The 22,055-nt window shown below is 38.6% G+C and overlaps 1 protein-coding gene across 7 annotated transcripts in view; it reads right to left on the bottom strand.

The window, feature by feature from the left end:
• The window catches only part of KIF16B (kinesin family member 16B), a 141,911-nt gene that overhangs the window by 5,366 nt on the left and 114,490 nt on the right, over positions 1-22,055 (bottom strand). The window contains exons 25-27 of one of the 7 annotated variants that reach the window (XM_053973914.1): positions 14,067-14,150; positions 9,475-9,570; positions 9,202-9,353 (exon numbers count right to left, since the gene is read on the bottom strand). In XM_053973914.1, coding sequence (XP_053829889.1) covers positions 9,520-9,570; positions 14,067-14,150 — 135 coding nt within the window. In that variant the 3' untranslated portion in view covers positions 9,202-9,353; positions 9,475-9,519. Of the gene's footprint in view, positions 1-9,201; positions 9,354-9,474; positions 9,571-14,064; positions 14,151-17,059; positions 17,119-17,862; positions 18,114-18,613; positions 18,797-22,055 lie in introns of those variants that run through there. The other 6 variants (XR_008436382.1, XR_008436384.1, XR_008436385.1 and 3 more) reach the window with 6 other exon arrangements.

Raw genomic sequence — 22,055 nt, 5'->3', positions numbered from 1 at the left:
AGAAGATACATTTTAAAATTGGTATTAGAAATACGACCTGCTAAAATATGCCAGAGCTGAAAGCACCAAAAAGTTTAATAAGATAAATTTTACAAGGCTTTGGGGACTTCTTTAGACAACAGTTCATTTCCTGTGAAACAATACCACCCTTTCAAGACCTACATGTCAATCAGACAGTCAAAAACTTTACCACAAGGTCACAGAAGATCACTGGTGACAGAGGCAGGACTAATTAACTTGATCATCTAATTTCTAACATAGGCTCCTCTCTCCCTTTAATATAGATGCTAGTTCCTCCCTGCACCAATCACATAATTATTCCGTTGACTAGTGTTAAGTGCTGCAGGCTTTAAATCAGATCTTGATTTGAATTATCCATAGAGCAAAGCATACACAGGTATCACAGCTCTTTCTATAGGATACAAATCTGATTACCAAAAAAACCCCAAAGCCAGACAGATTGAAGCAATATCCCCTCAGCCTAAAAACACATTATGTTGTAATTAGGTATTTGCACAGTCAGCTCTTCCCAAGAAAGACTCTAGCCCAAAGCAAGCAGACAAGCACGTGATTTGCTTACAATCTGTGACCACAAAAACAAGGATCTGTTTAAAAGACAAGGTATGCAAAGGGAGCCTGCTGGAATGCAGAAATGAGAGGGCATGTCCTCCTGCATTTGTCTCCTAAAAAGAAACTGTTGGGCACATGCAAAGGAAAATCAACATTTGGAGATCCTTCTCCAAATTAACCCATTTTCTTTATTTTGGACACTTCCTTTGAAGTGTTGAAAAGAAAAAAATTACTTCCAAGGTGGTTTTTCAAAATACTAAATACTGCAGAAATGCCAGCTATGGTGTCTAACTATATTCTACTGGCAAAAATAAAGCTGGGCAGAAATGGCACTGACAAGTAGTGGTGTCCCAGAGACTTCAGGTTGGTGAAAGGCCCTGCCTAGGGACATGTTTTATACAGAATGTGGCAAGAAAATATATAAGTTTCCAAGAAAAATCAGATTCAAACTTTTCATTGGATCTGCTTCTTTCTTCCTTGTGTGCTTTTTTTTTTTTTTTCCTTTTTTGGGTGGGTTTTTTTTTTTTTTTTACTGGCAAAGAAGAATTAAGACACTGTATAGAGAGGTAAGACTGGAATGTAGAAGATGGGAACTCATAGGAAAAGGGCACCAAGCTAAGCCAGCTCTGCTTCATCCAAGACATGCACTACATCTCAATCACCAACCAGGACTGGATTATCTGGGTCAGATATGGAAGACAGGGATAGCCATTAGCCACAACATAAAAAATTCAATTACAAACTGAGCTCCAAGGGAGCAGGTATTCTTATGAAAAATATCCCAACATTACATGCCTAGGCATATTCAAACTGTCCAAACTGAGGTATTTTGAAGGCAGTGATCCCAGCAGGCTCCTCCTACAGTTGCTATATACATTATATATATATATATATATATATATATATATATATATATTCTTCTAGTAAAGAACTACTATTCCTTTTCCTATATCTTTGTCTGAAAGCCCCTTAATTTCAAAGATATAATCATTTGGAGAGAAAGGAAGGTTCCCACCTTCCTTGGCAGACACCTGGCTTTTAAACCAAGACACTGGGGCATTAGGACTGAGTAATGGCTCGCTTAACGCTCTGATAGGTCTCCAAGTAGTTTCACGTCCATTTCTGGATTTATTAAATTTGAGCATGCAGGGAAAGAATTTGCAGATAGCAAGACTATAGAATGTGAGGTACCATTGCTTTGGAGGACAGCAATCCAAAATGATGGGGGACCATACCAGATTACAACTAATACCTTCACCTCCACCAATTCCAGATTCTGATCAATTCTCCACTCATCAGATATAACTTGCTCAGAAACATTTTGGTCTTTTGTGGGCTTTTTCTAATAAAGAAGACATGAAATTTCAATTATTTTCCCCAACACTTTGACATATATTGCAAGATATTATAAAGCATATTTGAGCAAAGTAGGTGAGCAGAACAGCATGTGATATTCAACATCACAAGTAATATTTCAGGCCCCTCAGGAAGTACCTAATGTCAGCTGTGGATCTGAACACATTTATCTCCTGCACATATCCTTAGGTCATTCTGTGTGGTTTTGATTTTTGTGTGTGTGTTTTTGTGGGAAAAAGACTTACTGCTTGGGAGACTACCTGATGCCTGAAGGCATTTCTGAGAGAAAATTTTGGTAATTATGACAGGATCACCTAGCCCATTATCTTCTGCTGAAAGACCCAGATGGCTGGGCTCTCCTTACAAAAAAAACCCTGCAAAATTAAGACACTGTGAAAGCTCTGCAAAGGTTCCTTGAGGAGCCAAATTTGACAACTGCCTCCAGAATGTGACTTTCCCTGGTGTCAGAGACCTTGCTCAAGTTGCAGACAATTTGTCTACGCAGTTTTTAGAAAAATAAACACAAAACCACATGTTTGAAAATGGTAATTCACCACTGCAATAGTCACATTGATGCTGGCTAATTTTTTGCCTGTTTTCTTTTATATATCCTCTGTATTTTTACACATTTATTTGTAGTTTTGTATCTTATTATTACATTCACAGCTAGTTTTCCCAGTACTCTTCCTTGCCCTAACAGGCAGGAAGACAAAACTCATTCCAAAGTCTCTATCCTGTCTTGGTTCTTCTTAGGAACCAAGGCCAAGAAAGAACTCTTTGGGACATATTTTCATAAACTAGTTCAGTTTACATCTAAGGGGGGGAGGATTTAGAAGGGGGGGAATTGCATTACCACTTGTGCTCCTAATTGGTGATTTTTATCAATTATGCTAATTTGCTAAACTTCTAAAAATGGTACTCACCCTGTGGGGGTGGGCTTTTGTAGACATTTTCCATACCTGCCCCTGGAGGCCTCCAATAAAGACCAGGCTTCATATTACCTCCTATACTAATATTATCTCAAGAGTGTGTATTGTTTCATGTATAGGTTCTTAAGGCATCAACATCATATTAATAGAGGGAGGAGTTATTTGCTTCAGGTTGGCAGGCATTAATTAACCTCATGGCTGGATGAACACAAACCAAGAATAAAGGATTGGCTCATTTTAATCAAACCCTTCCTGCTCACTTTGATTAGGTCTAATCAGAAGCAAGGCTTTTTAAAGGTAATGCCTAGTAGTCATCAAATAAATAAATAGACTGAGAACATCCCAATCAGTATCACCTTACCCTGTGTTTGCATGTCTTGCAAGTCTATGTACAACTCCAACACCCCTATCAATTTTCATCTAAGACAAATTCTATGTTGTGAGTTTCCCTGAACAGAAATAAAGCAAGTAGGGCATATTATACTAGGTCACTTTTTTAAAAAAATTACTAGCAAATATCTTGCAAATTTGACTATGACACAGTCAAACTCTTAACTTGTTAGACTGAAACTGTTAGCTAAGAAGCTACATGGGAGGAGACGAGATTGAAAGCTCCTACCAAAAATGTAATGTAGCTCTGTCCTGGGGTAATCCATAATGTTATTGTATTCCATATCTATCTGCAGCCTCCACAAAATTGTTACTGTACCCTACAAATGAGAACCCTGTTTGTGGAGGGGTTATTATCATGAGAGCTTTTAAAATTGTCACTTCAGGCAGCTTCCAGCTCTTTTGCCATGTGGTATTCACTTTGCAGGCTACCTGGTCTTTGTTCAAGCAAAGGCTTTCCTTCGCTTTTTGGGTTCTCTTTCTCTTTTCATTATTTTTTTCCTTGGCTCAGAGAGTTAGCCATTTTGAGTTGCCTTGGGGCAAATTCCACAGGCATCCACCTGCTGCCACTGAGCGGGGCAGCCCCACTCCAGCCCAACCTGTCCCAGCTCGTCAATGGCACCTGACCAAAGAGAGAGGACCACAAGTCATCCAAGCTCACCCAGACACCTTCCCTTTCCTGCCCTGTCATCTCTTGCCACAAGGAATGTGAAGTCCCTCTGTGAGTTCTAGCCCTTGATCCAGAGAATACCTGTCAGACCTCCTGTTGTCAGTGAGATAAGCAGTCAGTGGAGGTGGGCATGGGAGGACGACTGACACCACCTTTCCCTCTGTCCTTTGAACCAGAGTGCCATCCTGGGGGTTTGGGGATGTCCCCAGCATTTTCGGATCTCTCTTCATTCTTGGAGGGGTCCACAACTTTGCTGAAGTTGAGCAATGCAATGGACTATTAAAAACAACATTGAAAGCAAGGGATGGTGGGACTATCAAGCAGTGGGATCCGCATTTAGCAAAGACTACATGGTTAAATAACACCAGAGATTCCACTAACCAAGCTGGCCCTGCCCAATCCAAACCCCTGAGTACAGCAGACAGAGATAAAGTCCTCGTCGTGCATATGAGAGGTATGTTAGGAAAGACTGGATTAATTCTGCCTTGAGCAAAGGCAAGCCTATCCATGGGATTGTTTTTGCTCAAGGACCTGGTTACACTTGTTGGGTTAAGCAGAGGGATGGGGAAACATGTCATGCACCTCAGGGGAATTTGACTATGGGTGAAAACAGCCTGTAATGTTGGAATGTATCACTGGTTGCTGAGTGTCACTGCCACTGCATATTTTAATTACCGTGGACAATGAGAATGGACTTGTCCAATCATATCAGTCATGGAGCAAATGAACTCTGTCCATATCTGGGGGATGGTCACTGACCACTGAAATTGTATTTGTATATAGTTATATGTAGATATGTATAGATAGGTGTGTTTACAGTTGAAATGTATTAATTTGGGCATTAATCAGACAATATGGGATAAGGGGTGGAATGTCCTGCGGTAATCCACAATGTTATTGTATTCCATATCTATCTGTGCCCCCCAATATTGTTGCTGTATCATAAGACTACCAAAATGAGAACCTTGTGTGTGGAGGGTTCATTATCGTGGGTGCTTTTAAAACTGGCACTCTCAGGCAGCTTCCAGCTTTTTTTGCCATGGGGTATTTGCTTTGTGAGTTATCTGGTCTTTGTTTAGGTAATGGCTTTCCTTCCCTTTTGGGCTTCTCTTTTCTTTTTTTTTTTTTTGTCAGCTCAGAAAGTTAGGAGTTTTGAGCTGCCTTGGGGCAAATTCCACAGGCACCCTCCTTACAACACTCCTTTGGGCATGTTTAGAGGTACCTAAATGACTTTGGAACTAAGCAGGTAAGACTCAAGTTTCTTTAAGCAGCTAAATTGCACTAAAAAATACCAGGACTTAGATTTTTAGCCTCTTGGGAAAGTCTCTCTATGTTTTTCATGCACAGCCTAGTGCAGATTCCTTGAATCAAAGTTAGATTCCACCAGAGTTGTACAGGTAAAGCAGATTTTACCTCTATGTCTCCAGAAGTGCTTGAGTGACACTAAAATTTAATTTTACCCAAGGTGGTACTGAAATTTACTCAAATTCATATATCTTTTTGAATTTTCTTAATGTGCAAGCATTCTGAGAGATGCCAGTTATGATTCCAGGTGAAACTGCTCTCTCAGGTTTTCAAAACCCAAACTATTCATTATAGCTGTTTGGAGTATTTTTCTGTGCAAGTCTAATGGCATGAGCACATTATGCTGAATTACTATTATGCCACATCAATTGAATAAACTTCTTAAGTCAGTCTACATCCCAAATTACAGTCTTATTCTGCCTAATTTGTTTCAAATCCACAGGACTTCTTATTTCTTACAATGTCTGCATGGTAAAAGCTTTTATTTATTGGCTCTAGGCAGCTCTAATGAAAACTGAATTGTAGGCTAGCAGGGAAGCAAAAAAAAAGGCAGCAAGGGCTGTGATTTACAGGTGGTCTATCAGTGTGAGTCTTTGGAAAGTGAATGACCATTCTGAAAAGGATCAAAACAGACCTGACTAGTGAAGGAAACCAATCTCTTCTCCAGAGCACATGTCAGAACAAGTCCTGTCAAAATTTATTTAGAAAGAACAACAGGATTGAATTTAGCATGCATCCCTGGGCCGGTAGTGTGTGACAGTGTGTCATCTGCTGGAGTGGGCTTGGCAAACACCTACCAAACAACTTGACATGCTTTCCCTCTGCTTCCTCTGGTGAAATCCCATGCTGGAGGATGACTGATACTCTTGTTTTGGAAAGGGGTAGTACCAGATTCAACCCAGTGTCTTTGGCTGACCACTCCTTTTATTCATCTGCCCACATCTGTATGTGCATAGCCGTTAATGGAGATTGCAATGAAGGTACACAACTTCAAAACTTGGTTTGCAGGAGTATGTTGGGAAATTTATTCAATCCTGACAGCAAAACACATCAGGATGTGGAGCTAAACTGGAGCTCAAACTACATGCTGCCCCATTTTCTAAACTTACTAAATAATGTTAAATGTACCTCCTTATTTTCTGATACTCTGAAATATCTAAAAAGGAAAGGGAAAAATAAAAAAGCCTTTAAATTGCAAATCCTATTTAATTATTTGGTTGTAATGGAGACAAATATTTGATCACAAAAGATAATTTTTGAGGTAGGGTCCTGAAGCTATACCTAAAGAAAGAAACACTGAAATTTTTCTAAAGACATACGTGCATTATGCCAAGTTACCTCTAGTAAACTCTGTGCAAAGCAAGGCTTCAGAGCTGATTTTGAATTAGGCCCAGAGTTTGAGCAAATGAGACCACACTTTCCATTCCTTCTGCATTCAGTAGCCTGTTGAACCAGAGCTTAAAATTAACTCATCCAGAAAATAACCTCAGGCTATTGTTCCTTCTAAATGACCATCTTTATCATGTGTTTGATTACAAGAATAATGTCTTGCATTGTTGTGGGCTAGCTGAAGGTCTACAGTATTTAATCAAAGTAACATTTTATTGGTATGGGATCAACGGCTGACCTTTGCAAAGTTCTGCTTCTTTATATCTAGTGACTGTAACCAATAAGTAAAATTAATTTTATTTATTCATTTTTTTGAAGCCAACAGGGTCTCACACAGGAAGCAGAGCCACCCTAAAAAAGATTAAATGCTTTGCAGCTGAGAACTGCTGCAACTCCTCTTTTAGGGTTGATGCTTCAAAACCAGAAAAGCCATGTGCCTTGAGCTGCCCTAATGATGTGGTGACGGTGGGAACCTGACATGTGAACTTGCTCTCAGATGGCTAACTGCAAAGTCTGTCTTCCAGCAAGACTTCAGTGCTGTTCCTGAAAAGCAGTTATTTTTGGTTTTAAATTTTTCAGCGGTTACTAGAGGATATGAAAGGCACCTGGTGCAGACTGACTTTACCTAAATTAGAAAATGATCTATGACATGGATTTCATGTAACTGATATTCACAATAAGGGCCAGCCACACACGCTCTTCTCTTGTCTTTGTGGATGCATCTATGCTCTTTCCTTCCCTGATCCCTCTGTATCCCTATTCCTATAGTAGGAAATTAAAGCCATCACTCCAAGATATCACATTCTGTAGCTCAGACTATGGGTATGAAACAATCCAAACACCAACATTTGCAACGGTTTGCTTTTGCACCAGCAGTGCTACTGGTGTGCATTCATATCTGTGAAAAAAGAGAAGAGTTTCCTTTTATTTTCCAATAATTATCAAGTTGTATTCTGAATGTGCTCTGGAGTCCATCTTACCTAGATTCTGCTAAGAACAGTAATTACCACCACACTGTCAGAGGCAAACATTCATTCTTTAAGAGCCAGGCTGGTGAGTAGCTGCATAAAGCTCCTTTTAGAAAGCTTTGGCATTGTTGTAAGCTGATGCCTGTGTCTAATAATTTCCTTTTAGCAATCACTTTGAACAAACGTGTATACTGTACCTTTGAAAGGTCTTTGTGACTAGTCTTTGTGACAGGAAAAAATATCAAACAGAAATGGTAATTCTAACCCCACTTGATAGGATTTTTGCAATACAGACATCAATTTGCCTATAACTAGCATAGGTTTTCTCAGTTAAATATATTTACGAATGGGGTAGTGAAACAAAGACTTCTGGGGAGCACTAATGAAGTTCATACTGAATATTCAGGTGATGAATAATCAAAAATCACAGTAAAATGTTTCGGTCTTCATGACTTCAAAGAAAACCTCAATGTCTGAGGCAGATTCAAACATTCTATTTGCTCAAATTTGTTGACAAATATTTTGAAGGTTTTTTCCTTCTCAGACGTTTCTACTGCTGGCTTCCACCAAGGTATTAATTAAAAAACTAATACGACACTTAAATAACAAGAATGAATGCAAGTTCAAGAAAAAGGTGCTATTTCCAGTATTTCAACTTTTCCTTAAGAACCAGATTCCTGGAGCCATCTCAGCATAATGTTACTTTTAAAAAGGAAACACGTCACGGCTAAATTTAAAGCCTTATTAAAAAAAAAGCCTAGAAATCATCACCTCCAAAGGAACTCAAATGAAAATACAAACTAAAAACTAAACAAAGGATTTGACTTCTAAGTTAATCTAATTTTGGAAGGTTAATTTTAGCTGAAGGTAACAGCAATATTTCAGCCAGTTCAGTGTCTACAATACTTTCCCCAGACAGTTTTACAGATTGGACAGCAAAATTGAATTATGCAGCTCATTCAAGATTTATTTCTGCCTCCTGCATTAACACCTCTCATTGAAATCCTCATTGGCAGACATCAGGAAGTGAGGAGGACAATTATTAATTTTAAATAAATTGAGCATGTCTATCTTTTAAAGAGGTTCAAAGTACCAAGAAAAAAAGAAGAGCAGAGGCAATGCCAGGAAGATGTATATGCTTCTACAGAACTCAACATAGGCTCACATCACCATACTGTTAGCAGGCTGACTTTTATTCCCTGAGCTCTGTAAGTGGCAGCAAAAGACAACACATGACTCCTACTGTTGAGCTTTATTTCTAGATCACAGATCACAGGATATTCTCAACTGGAAGTGATCCACAAGAATCAAGTCTAACTCTCAATGGAATGGCCAGCCTGGGGATGAAACCCACAATTTTGGTGTTACCAGCACCACACTCTAACCAACTGTTGATCCCTAAAAACCCCACCAGAGGTTTTGCTTGTTTCTCCCTTTGCTGTCTGCAAACCAATCTGAGGAAATGCAGCCCTGAGAACAGGGAAGAGGAAACAGGGAACAGAGAGAAGGAGACAGTCTGAGGCTTGGGAGAGTTTTTGTTTTCCTTTAAGCAACAACCTGTTTGGATTTTTTTGGCATAAAAGTTGTTTTTTTCCTAAACATACTGGTGACAGCAAGGGCAAGAAAGAAAGTCCACGAATGCAAGGCTTCTGACCACAGAGTCAAGAAACACAGCTCAATCTGCTGTGTCAGCTTAGACTCCTGCCCAGTTTCTCTGGCTGCACAGTGGGAAAACAGGGCTAAAAGTAATCTTCATTACAACAGCAAAGCATGAGTCTAAGAGAAGAAGAAAAAAGAATAGTCAGGGGAATGGTATGATACAGGAGCACAGCATCCACAGAAACTGGGATTTCAGGAAAATTTCTTTTTAGGGTCATTCACAGACCTAGCAACTCACCAAGGAATAAAAGATACTTTGCAGTTAAAACAGGAATAGATACATTCACTGACTCAAGTATTTCTTGTGGCAAGCACTTCCGTTACAAAGCTTTTCCTTAAAAAAAATACAAGAAAATGAATATACATTATCTGAATTCACTTTAAAAAAGAATCCTATACTCTTACATACTGATTTCTATTTGCAAGAAAAGATAGATACACAATAACTTCTGTTCCTTAAGTTTACTCAGAAGAATTCTTGGCTGTGCCATTTAAGGCAGATTAGTCAGGCAAGGTTGGCTCTGAAGTGAAATTACAGTCTTTAAACTGCAAAACAATTAATTTAGAGTTTTGACCTGCAACAGGTCCCTGATGAAAAGCTAAATTAATAGACAGCAACAGGGTATTTTGGGTAGATAATTTTAAATACAGTTTAGATGTTTTCTCTTAAGATGTATAGGTAAAAACTTGCACATTATTTTCCAAAACTCTATGGTAATGTCAAATACAGTTCAAAAGACTTGATTTTATACCAACAAACACCAAAGCAAAAGTGTTTACAGTGCAACCATATATCATGTTGGAGATTAAAGTCAAGTTCTCATGTTCATCTCACACAAAAATACTTCATGTCATGTGCTTTCCTACAAACAAGGCAATGTGAAGCTTTCAGTTAGTTAGCATTTGTACCAGCTAGGATAAATAAAAGAACTTAATGTTATACACAAACCTTGAACTTACTGTGATTTAAAAATCACAATCCTTATAATTTGGGGCTTTCTGGATTCTTTTACTCCAAGTAATTTCACCTCCATTATGATTAAATATGCCCACTTCTAAACCCAGGCTGAAATAAGTAACACTACATCTCAATCTTCAAACAGAGCAAACTCCACAACAGCCAGTCCTTCGATTCTATTTGTCTGGAAAGGTACCAAAAACCCCACTGCTCTTCTCAGTACTTCTATTGTGGCAAGAATCCTAGGGATGATATGTAGGAAAAACAGAATTCTCCCTAAACTGTCTTGCAAAGGGACAAATCTAATTAGGCACAAGGAACTGCAGTTGCTAAGAGATGACCTGTGGGAAGCACTAAACTACCCAAAGTTATTTCAATGCAAGAAGGTCAGAAAAAAATGATATGGAGTTCCAGCCTATTTAAGATGCATGAATACCTAATGTAAAAATTGTGTCAAGAAGAGCAGAGAAATTTTTTTATCAGCACCACTAGGACGACTGGTCCACTAATAATCTTACATCACAGAATGTTTGTTCAGAACACTTACTGGACTGGTATTTCAGGCTGTCATTTATTTTTAGTCAATAAAATTAGCTCAAATGGTGAATAAAAATATGCAGTTGCGTTGGTCTGCTAACTGTACTTCTGTGGTATTCACATTCTCTGAACAGAGAGAGACATGATTCTCTCTCCCGGGATTTTTCCTGGGATGTTGTGAGATGCAGTAAGAAAGCTCAGAGAAAGAAGAAAACAATTCTTATCTCTATTCACTGCTCCTGTAGTTTGGCACATGTGGAACGTGTTACGGAGATTGTTTACCACAGAGTGATTTGTTAATTGGACACCGGTGAAGGTTGTTTGGATTGATTGGCCAATTGGGTCAAAGCTGTGTCGTGACTGTCTGGAGAGAGTCACAGGTTTTTCTTTAGTATCTTTTTAGTATGGTATAGCTCTAGTATAGTATAGTATTAATGTAATATAATTTAGCTTAATAAAAACAATTTATTCAGCCTTCTGCAACATGGAGTCAGAGTACGCCATTCCCCATGCAGGGGGGTTGCACTACTTCAATATACTTTGCTTTTTCTAAAAATACTGAATTAGCCATTAGCTCTTGACTAAGCAAGTGGAACAACCAAACAAGCTTTTATACCCTATTACAGCTATACCAACACATCACCTGTGAAGCTGGAAAGAGAATTGCAAAGGGTTTTCAGCAAATCAAGGAATAGGATCAGGTGTGAAAGTCAACTGAATACAAGCCATGTTTCTACTTGATACCAAGGACTAACGCTTTCACCTTCCACCTGAGCAAATTCCCATGTGAGAAGCATGCTACAGTCCAAAAGCCAAGGATCCAAGTCCCTCATAGAGACAATCCCTCCATTTACCACTCTCCAGTTACACCACTGACGTACGCTCAAGGCTCACACTGGACTGAAGGCCACAAGGCATGAACGGCCAGGATTTGAAATAGAACTGGTGCCTGGACCATCTGCCACTATTGTGGCATAACTGCCACTTTCACAGCACAACCCAAGACTTTCTTTGAGCCTTCAAAGCATTACATGACTTTGGAAACCATCACTGCTTAGGTGTTTTCTCTCACTCTTCACCAAGGAGGCTGCAGCTGTGTGAGCTTGCCATGTATTGGCAAAGCCAGAGCAAACCACTGCAAAATACATAGTGAAAAGAAAACACCATGATTAGAGATCTAGACATCAGGAGGTTTTGATCAGCCTGTTGCCATGAATTCCTCATGGCAAGGATAGTAACATTGGCTTGGCTCCTCATCCTCTTTATCTAACTTGCCCTTAGCCACAGCGCATCTTCAGTTCCTCAACACTGTGAGTTGTCAGGACTACTTAGTGGAATGGCCAAGGGGCATACAGCAAAACATATTCATGTGAACAGTTGCTGTGGGAACCCAGGGCACAGGGAATATTTTTCTGTCTGCTCTGAGGGGTCCTGTCCCCCAGAGAAGCACTGACTTTGACCCTCATTCATGCAAAAAGCTTCCAGGACTTCAAGATAGACTAGGGTCCACAAAAGTGTGAAACAGAGAGTAGTATAGCATGTCACTTGGGTGAGAAATTTAGGTTTTAGGATTTTTAGTATGTTGTAGATGGGAACAAGATGGAGGTTTCAGGGCGGACGCAGGTTGTTCTTCTTTGCCTTCTTCTTCCTTCTTCTTCGCCTTCTTCTTCCTTCTTCTTCGCCTTCTTCTTCCTTCTTCTTCATGAGTTTGGGTGATGTCTTGTAATTGGACAGAAAGGTCCGCATTGCAGGCTTCGAGGGGTCAGTTATTGGGTTAAAAGGGAAAATAATCTAAGTGTCATTTCTTAATTGGATAGCTTGGACTTAAAAGACCTTGTAACAAGAGATTGTTAGCCATTTCTGTGGTGCTTTTCCAGCATGCAGAGTCTGGTATAGACAGCGTGCAAAACTTTAGATAACAATAAACAAGAAGCTGAAGACTGAAAAAGTCCTGTGCGTCTCCTTTTCCTGGCACAGAACCACTCCAGGAGGGTTTCCCCCCAACAGGAGAACTCCCAGGGAGGGGCCCAACATGGGGCCAAGAAACTGATAAGTTGCCATACATTCTTATGATTGCAAAATATATAGGCAATAAAGTTTTAATGACCTAATTTAGATAAAATAGATACAACATAATTTTAAATTAAAACCTGGCTGTAGAGCTGTAAGTACTACATGGCCATGATCAAAGCATCACTATACACAGCAGTTTTAACATTAAAATAATTGCAATAAAATTTGTTAGTAAACCAATGAAACGTCAGGAAGATTAAGAGATTAATTTTTTACTGGTAAAAAATATGTAAATTGAGTACTAGTCTGGAATATGGGCATGCCTTTATGCTATCTATTGAGGACGTGAAAGAAAAAAAAATTTATTTTGTGCTTCATGTAAGACAGCCTGACATCAGAAGTCAGTGGGAGGATGTTTTGTTGGTAGATCAAAAAAAAGATGAAGTACGTAGAAAAATTTCAAACCACCTAAGAAAAGATTCCAGTTGTAAGCAATCTACTTTTATATTAATTTCTCTAAAGCTCTACCTAATGCTATTTTAGCTCTACAAAGAATATAATTCTTAATGACTTGCATGATCAAGTAATCCCCATGTTTCTGCAATATAGCTGCAGGGTGTACAGTTTAGTCTTTGATCATGCCTCTTCCTCTTCCCCAAAACCCAACCTCCTGCCCCTGGGCTGCCGTAAAACATGCATTAACACAGAAATATAAAGACCTAATGTGTGATAGGAGTTCAAAATCATGCTATCCACGCAGCACTGTAGAACTACCAAAATAACTCAAACCCTCAAACTTAATAACCTTGTCCACAATAACATTAATTTTTAAAATTATTTGAAAAAAAAAGTATACATTCACAAAGCTGGGTTACAAAATAAAACTCAAAGATGCCTAAATATTGCTTTAGTTCTGTCATGAGATATTTGGATATACTATGATAAAATGGTAAATCTCCAACTAACAGATTGCATTTAAAGTAGCAGTATTTTTTTTTAATCTTGTCTTGCACAGAGATCAGCTGTTTACAGTGAACATTTACCTCACCCACCACCTTTCTCCCTTAAATAAATCTATCTCCTATGAACATCTCTAAGAGTTCCTTTTTTTTTTTCTAGATTAGGAGTAATTTATTTTTTAAGAGATGTTTCTTTACTTTGCAATGTACTGCTGCCATCTCCTGTGTTAAATGAGGCAGCAAGTAACTCGATACTTACAAACAGGCTATTTAATTTTGATCATATGGGAATGGCTTCTATTGGTCCAGCAGGGAGTACTCCATCTAAACACACAGCAGAAGCCTGTAAAAAGTTGGTATTACCTCTAAGTGACACCGTCGTTCTGCAATCACTCGCTCATCCTTGTTTCCAAAGAGCTTCTTTGGAGGGAATTCTAAAGTGGCAACCTGGAAGACATTAAAGGATGAATCAGCATCACAAGTGACAAGCTCAAATGAGAAAATTCTGCTTAAACTAAAAAGCAGCTAGGAAGAAGAAACTGCCAAATATTCATGAGCTACACTATACGCTATTAGTAAATATCACATTGTACATTTCTACTGAGGTTATTGCGACCCGCTCTGTAGTATTGCTAAGATAATGGTGCATTTTGTCATCAGAGAGTGACTGAAAAAAAAATTTAGGCATTGGACCACCACTGTTTGCCCACATAAATATTAAAAATTTGCAATCCAAATGTGATGTGATAGTATCATATAGGAAGTAAGAACAATTTCTGCAGGAAAGTGTATCTTAAAAGACTGCATTTAGTCTCTTAAAATCTGTGGTCTCCAACTGTGTGGTAGTGTAATTTGTTTGGTTTTACTTCTATTCTATCACAAATGTAAGATCATTGGATCTAAGAACTATCACTGAAGTCATGCTCTGGGAGATGCATCATTGCTGGACTCCAGCCAACATCTGACCTGAAGCTTTTGTTGTGCTCTGAACTACTACTTCTTGTAACTCAGCTGAAGCTCAAGGCCATTCAAATGTGTGTCCACGCTAGAAGCTGACAGCTTCAATTTCTGAAGAGAATTCACACGTGCAGGCAAAATTCTGCTTTATCACACTGAAAATGAGAAAAAGGCAATGGCACAACTGCTAAAAACAACTATTCAGATCTCTACTTTTAGTTCTTCCAGAGAGGTGTTCAAAGCTATCTCCTCAATTCCTTTTCCATCCTATGGGGGAAGGGGGGCATTGAGAGAGAGAGGAGGGAGGGAACTCCGTCCCCTTTTCGTACACCAATAAATAAAATGCTTGAACTAATTAAACCCAGCTAAGTCTGGAAATCACACAAAAGAGTTGGTAACAAGTACCACTGAACTTGGTCTGCTAAGACACTGCTGGGAACAATGCAGGAGAAAGCAGGTCCTCCCCCCATAAATTGTGTTTGCACTTGAAGGTAAATCAAATTAATTTTTTTCCCAGCACTCACATCATGAGGTAGAATAATGCAACCTCCCACTGGAATTGCTGGAGTTGTTTTGCAGGTGAAATCCCTCTGTAAAATTGCCTTCTGCATTAATTCTCCAGGTTGTTTGATGATATTGAACCAGTAAAAAAGATGCATCATTTTCTAGTCTATCAGCACATACAGGACTCTAGAGAATTTATGGCTGGGAGCAGACATATACTGATTTAAATGAGGAGCTCCATTATTAACATTGAATGCAAGCATCTTTAAAATACAGAAGAATTCTGCAATACAAATGATTTATTCCTACTCTCTGGTTCAACTCCAGCTTCGATAATTTTAAAGAAATGTCTAGACATTTTAAAATTATAAAAGTGATGTGGGGCACCAGAGGACATGGAAGAGATGTCTGCTCTCTATCAATCTTGCCAGTATGTCCCAGTTATATTCCTCAAATTTCTCCAACCAACTCTCTTCTCAGTGTGCCTGCTTCTTCACATTGGCAGGAAAAACAGTACACAACCAAACAGTATCATATTATAATGTCCTGGGGACGTATTTTCAATGCATTACTCTCTTCTTCAGCTATAAATGATTCTAAGTGCAAATATTTTCAAGGACTTCAAAATCCCACATCTGCAGAAATTGCATTTTATTAAATAGTACTGCATCATGACACTACCAGGAACAAGCAAGGTAAAACAACTACCATCACAATCTCCTCCTGGCCATAGGGAGATTTTTTTTTTATATTTATTTGCTAATAAATACTTTCATTATAGAATTTTAAAATAGTGTCTATTAAAAACCAATTTGCACAATGAACCTACCACTAGAGCATCCTCAGACCTACTCTGTGGAGTCAAAGCAAAGTCTTAAAACAGGAAGTATTTCCTTATCTAAATTAAGTTCCATCTGAACAGGAATTTGGGAGCTAATTCTACATAACTTTGGGATGAGCAAGCTGTTGTGCTAAGCTTTCTAGGTGTATCTTAGGAGAAAACCAGTTGAATTTTATAAAACCAATGTGTTTTGTTTAACAATTTCAAACAGAAATAGCTACTCACATTGTTTTAACATTTCTTAACTCCCAAATCACTACCATGCACATCTCTCTGAAACCAAACCAAAGTCCATTAGTATAATCATGAATTTAATATGCAAGACAAAGGTCTCAGCCATGTTCTGCAATGTTCAGTGTCATAACACGTACCTATATGAAAATAATGAGTTTACTGCTGGTCAGGAAGTGAGGATTTGCATACTTTGTACGTAATAAAAGCCACCAGAATGTCCGTGTGCCAAACTATTCTTGACATACATATATAAAGTTAATATGCTTGTAATATGCCAGTGTTGCCAGTGTGTGTATAGAATACACCTATTTATACATATATAAATATGTATATGTCACTTGGAAGGATTTTTTATCCTGCAGAGGTATGTTATAAAGAACTAATCAATTACTGCAGATGGCATCTCTACAGGGCCAGATGCATAAGTTACACAAACCTCCGGCCTGCTGGAACATTTGTGTCCCACACTTTCCCAACGGTCCCCTGGCTCCTCTTTTAGCCAAATGATTAGCAGATGGCTATCTCACAAATAAAGTACAAAGACCATTTCCATCACACAACAAATGCCCACCCATCTACATAACAGAAAATGCTCCAGCCACAAATTTCATCATCACTTCAGCAACCCAGTTATTTCAACGGGCTCTACTCTACTACATGCCCACAGTCTAATGCCCACCAAAATGAGAAAGAGACATTCAAAACTCTGCAGGCTTGAGTTTCAAGCTATCCAAACACTTAATGCAAACATGACAGCACTAGTTCCTACCTACTTTGCAGCTTGAAAATTATCTTTGTAACATAAGAAATGGACATATCCAATTATGCAGTTCTCTATATGACTGAAATTTCAGTGTAATAGGAAGCCAGTCCATTGTACTATATTTATACAAAAATGCACTATTAGTATATTTACCTGAGATAGTGTGCTTATTATATATATACATATATATACATATACACACACACACACACCCCCCATTGATCTTTGACACTCTGATTTATTACTTTAATGCGGGGAAAAATATGTTGGTGCATGAGCCCCACAAATATACAGAGTGACAATAAAACATTCTTATCTCATCATAATTTTGGTTCCTAAAAAAATGAATTAAAAGAAGCTCAGCAACACAAATACACTGAAGTAATGATAAATGTTACAATAACTCTTTATAAAAATCCTGTGTCCTAATGTACGATTTGATATACAGACTCTGAACATAATTGTGTGAGATTCAGCACAGCAAGGTTCAATAGAATTTTGATGTTTATTTAAAATACTTTATTCATTTAAGCCAAAGTGCAGCAGCAAATATTTCAAGAAATTCAAATTTTGCTATCAGTGGTGCTACAGCACCTTTATGAAACTGTACAGTAACTTCAGTGGAAATAATCACTCTTACAGGTTAATGCATGCAGTACAGTATGTGACTGGGCAGCATTTGTTCTGGCACTGAAATATGTAAGAGATCCTGTAGGTATGGATTTTGCATCAAGATGTTTGCCTTGGCTCAAACACTGTAAGGGAATTTCACACTATCCAGATTCAGGAGTATAAATTATTCTTTTAGAATTAAATGTCTGTGTACCCTCTGGCCCCAATTAATTCTTCAAGGGTCTCACCTTGACGACGAGATGAACGTTTTGCGACAACGCAAGTCGTCACAGTGGAACTCGACAGGTAGTAAGGGAAATAATTCTCCTTCCATGGAATTTCTGAAGCATACTCCTCCCTCCCTGTCCCACTTCCTGCAGTGGCCATGGAAGCATTTGGCAAATAGTCTTTTTTGGCAGGGATGTTTTGTCATTTTCTAGGGCTGCTGATGAGGTGATGTATTCTCTGTCAGGGGAAATTAAGAGGCACATTCCCCAGCCTGATAGGAAGAGAGGGCTTGAATGATTTCCTGAGAAGCTTCTGTATATAGCGTGCAGGATTTCTAATTTTTATTCCGACAGCAGAAGCATCTCCCTACTAAAATTAATCACTGCATCCCTGCAATCCAAATTTCATTATATCCATAGGAATGCACACACATGCATACTTGTACCATGGGCAAGGCTGGGGCTATGCTTAGACCCAAAAGGCAAAGCCAGATCATATATTTTAAAATAGTACAGAGAGACCTCAAGACTGCATATCAGCACTCCTAATGTCTTTTAGACATTAAACATTTTACAGTTAATGATGTTTATCCTACCTGGCAACTGTTGCTAGGCAGTAGCAGTTGTAGAGAGAGGCAAACAGTAATTTGCAATTTACTCCCTAATTTCTTTACAATAAATAAAGGCCACATTTTATTTCTAGGTCTAGCATTACTTAGAGGCACGTTATTTGTCTGCCTCAGCAATATTATCTGTAAGAAACAATACTTACCTGCCACAATGGAGTATTTGTGAGTTAGTACAATCAAATTTAGACAGTATTAGGTTCAGTCCTCAAGCAGAAGGTGCTTCATACCCAGTACATGTTATTCTAGTAAACTTTAAAAAGCTGAATGGATTCCTCTTCTTCTCCCACATTCCAGTCAGGAGACTAGTTTTTGGCAGGTGTTTAATGCTGGTAAGAGCAGATGGCAGATCAGCAAGTGACCCTTTTTTTGTCACCTGTTCTATCTTACATTCAACTCTGATCTTAAGATTCTGGGAACAGCACATACCTAACAACACCTATATGGAAGCAAACCCTTTTAAACTGAAACCATACTTCATAGTCTTCAACCACTGAGCCCCAGGGAGAGATGTGAATTTGGAGACTGGCCTTTTGGAAACCAAGATAGTGAAAATGAAGGCTCCAATACCATGAAATGCTCTGCCTGGGATGGGGTGCACTCTCATTTCAGAACCTTTATGAAAAATAGTCATCAGCATTTGAAGAGTGTCCTTTAATTTCTATTATAATCTGTTGGAGACTCTTCACTGACAGTATGTCTCCTTAGGGACCTGCTGGATTTAATTCAGTTCAGGGATTTTATAGTACAGCAGAACAGAACATGTTAATGAAAACTGTTGTACAATACACTTTGCAGATGATATTTCAACACATAGCGGACCAAAGTAAAATAGCACATAATACAGCCATGTAGGCTTGTCACTTCTGAAACATGAAATTGTTCCAAGTGTTATGTTCCCTAAACATTAAAAAAATTCCATTTTCTGACATCAAGCAAAAATCTACAGGATTGAAACATCTCATTATTTTTGGCTGGTACAGGCTATGTTTTAGTGCCTACAATAAGGTAAAAGACTTTTTTAAGAAGAAAAACAGGGTAGACATTGATGGGAGTCTGAATCATCTTTAACCTTTCATCTCAAAGTCTCTTTTTACTTCAATGTTTTGATACATTTAAATGGGGGGAAAGGGGGGAAAAAAGAAAATTAAGGAAATGCTAACTATTTAAAAACTCAGTCATCTTTAGTTCTCATGTTACTTTTACAACTCTGAATTTTCTCATTTTTCAAAGAGTAGTTCTGACTTTTGATCCTTTGTACCAGAAATCTCTGTCACAGATGAGAAAAATCAAAGAGAAGAACGTGGCACAGTTTTGCAGCCACTGTGGCTACACCTGACTTGATTTTGCAGGGAGTAATGAAAAAAAAACCTCCTACTTTTAGCTTTTGATGCTTAAACAAAGTTACTTAAGCCTCAATATCTCAATATGTACTAAGACTCCCAGAGTCTAAAGATACTAGACAGAAGCTGTATTTTTAACTAGGAACTTGTACCAAGTATTTAAGAATTTGTCAAGGTGAAAAAAAAACAAAACCAAAATCAAACCACCACAAGCCTAATTCCTATATTTTTATTTATATTTTTTCTGAAATAAATTACCTTTTCTACACAATTTCATCAGAAAGCAGTAGGCAAAGGTAAAAAGTTAACACTTACTGGACAGATAAAAGGCTGCTTTATAAATTCTGAAAACAATGAAATGGAAATCAAAGAGAAATCATTTGCTATAATATCCACTAAAAATGAAAATAATAAAATAACATATAAAACCATCAAAATATGACAAATCATATTTTCAGCTGATATAGCTCAAAATTTAAAGTTGAGTGAAGAAACCTCTGAACTTATTCTCCTTTAAACAAAATAGCAACACAGTCCTCCATTGTGTAAACCCTTCAGTGCTCTCCCAACATCTATGCTGCAGGTAAGTCATGCCCTCAGAGGAGAGAAGGATTAAAGACATTATTTTCCATTATCAATTAATTAGGGAGAGGGAATATCCAGGGAATTATTTTCTGGATATTCAGCCTGTCACCTACTTTTCCTCTTCTGTTTCTAATACTTTCTCTTTACTTTTTCCATCTCTCCCAACATGTTCTTCCCCCACTTCCCAGCTTGTCTCTGTTTCAACACTATGCTTCCCTCCATTCCTGCATGACCTACTTAATTCTTTTCCTTACTCCAGTGGCCATTTGCAATCCTCCCTATTATCTGCCAGAAGGGGAGAGGGATTTGATATTCTCAAGGGGCAGCATATCCAAGGATCTGAACTGGACCCATATCAGTCTTCTAATGGAGTGAACTCCCTAAAGAAGGCTGAACAGCAGCAACAAAAGTCACCATTTATTATAACAAACAAGGGTAATTAACCTCCTAAACTGAGGAAAGCTCAAATGACCAGGAAATAGGAACAGAAAAAAGGATGTTAGCAACCTTCCTCCTACACAAAGGGTCTCTGCAGAGGGGTCTTCAGTACCAGCCCAACAGTCAATCCTTCACTGTCTTTGAGGGGAGCAAACTCTGTTCCCAAGGTCTTCGTAGTATTTCTGAGAGTGAGGAGCTGCTTTCAGCCCATCCCTGCTGTGTCTCAGCTCCCAGGCTTACAGCTCTCTGTTGTTTTCTCTCCTTGCTGCTACAGGTACCAGGGCCTGGATCTCACTCAAAACATACACAAGGGAATAAGCATTTCCCTTCCTCCTTGGGTAAATCTACTCTGAAAAATCTTAAATCAACTGGGTGGCAAATACTTCCCTTCTGACAAATCCAAGAGATTGCAGCAACATACTGAAGTTTTGGGGATTGGGTTTTTTTTGGTGGTTTTTGTCCTCTGGTATTTTCTCTACACAATTTATGCCACAATTTCGTTTCTAGTCCCTTCACAGCACAGCTTTTTCTCTTCAAAGAAGCTGCTTTGCCCCACGTACATAAGAATATTCTTTTCTTTCTACTATCCATCCTTTTTGCTCCATGGCAAAGGTTTACATAACCACAGAACTGGTTTAACCTTTTCATTTCTGGCTGGCAGGGGCAACTCCTGGTTTGCACGTTACTTTGTGCTTGGCCCCTAATGCCAGCAGCCCAGTGAGTTTTATTCCCAGTGAGTTTTATTCCCTCCAGCACACATCCCATTGAGGTCAGAGTGCACTGGAGACCTTCCTAGGCTTAACCTGCCAAGCAGGCAATTTGGCAACTTCTCCATTTTACTTAGACTGGTTACAATTCCTTGCATTTTTCCTACTTATCTCACTGCAACACCATGCATATTTATATCTATAGCTGTATCTACAGCTATCTATATATCTATCTATCTTAGTACCAACAAGTACAAGCACTTACATCTCCTCCCATAAATATATGCAGTTCTGTTGCAAGTCAGGATGCTGTGATTAACCCCCAACAAATTGGTATTCACTAATAAATGAGCATCATCTCAGGACACAAGCTCTCAAAGCTCTACTCTCTTTAGTTCTGGGTAATTCTCTTTGAACTTTCAAGATCTTTTGCCAGTTATCTCCCCCAGACAGGCATAATTGTTTCTCAAAGAACATTTCAACTCTGTCTGTCCCACTTAAGAGGGACAAGAACA

The sequence above is a fragment of the Vidua macroura genome, chromosome 3, assembly GCF_024509145.1.
Source record: "Vidua macroura isolate BioBank_ID:100142 chromosome 3, ASM2450914v1, whole genome shotgun sequence".
NCBI classification, from domain to species: Eukaryota; Metazoa; Chordata; class Aves; order Passeriformes; family Viduidae; genus Vidua; species Vidua macroura.
This window is presented reverse-complemented; position numbering and strand designations above follow the sequence as displayed.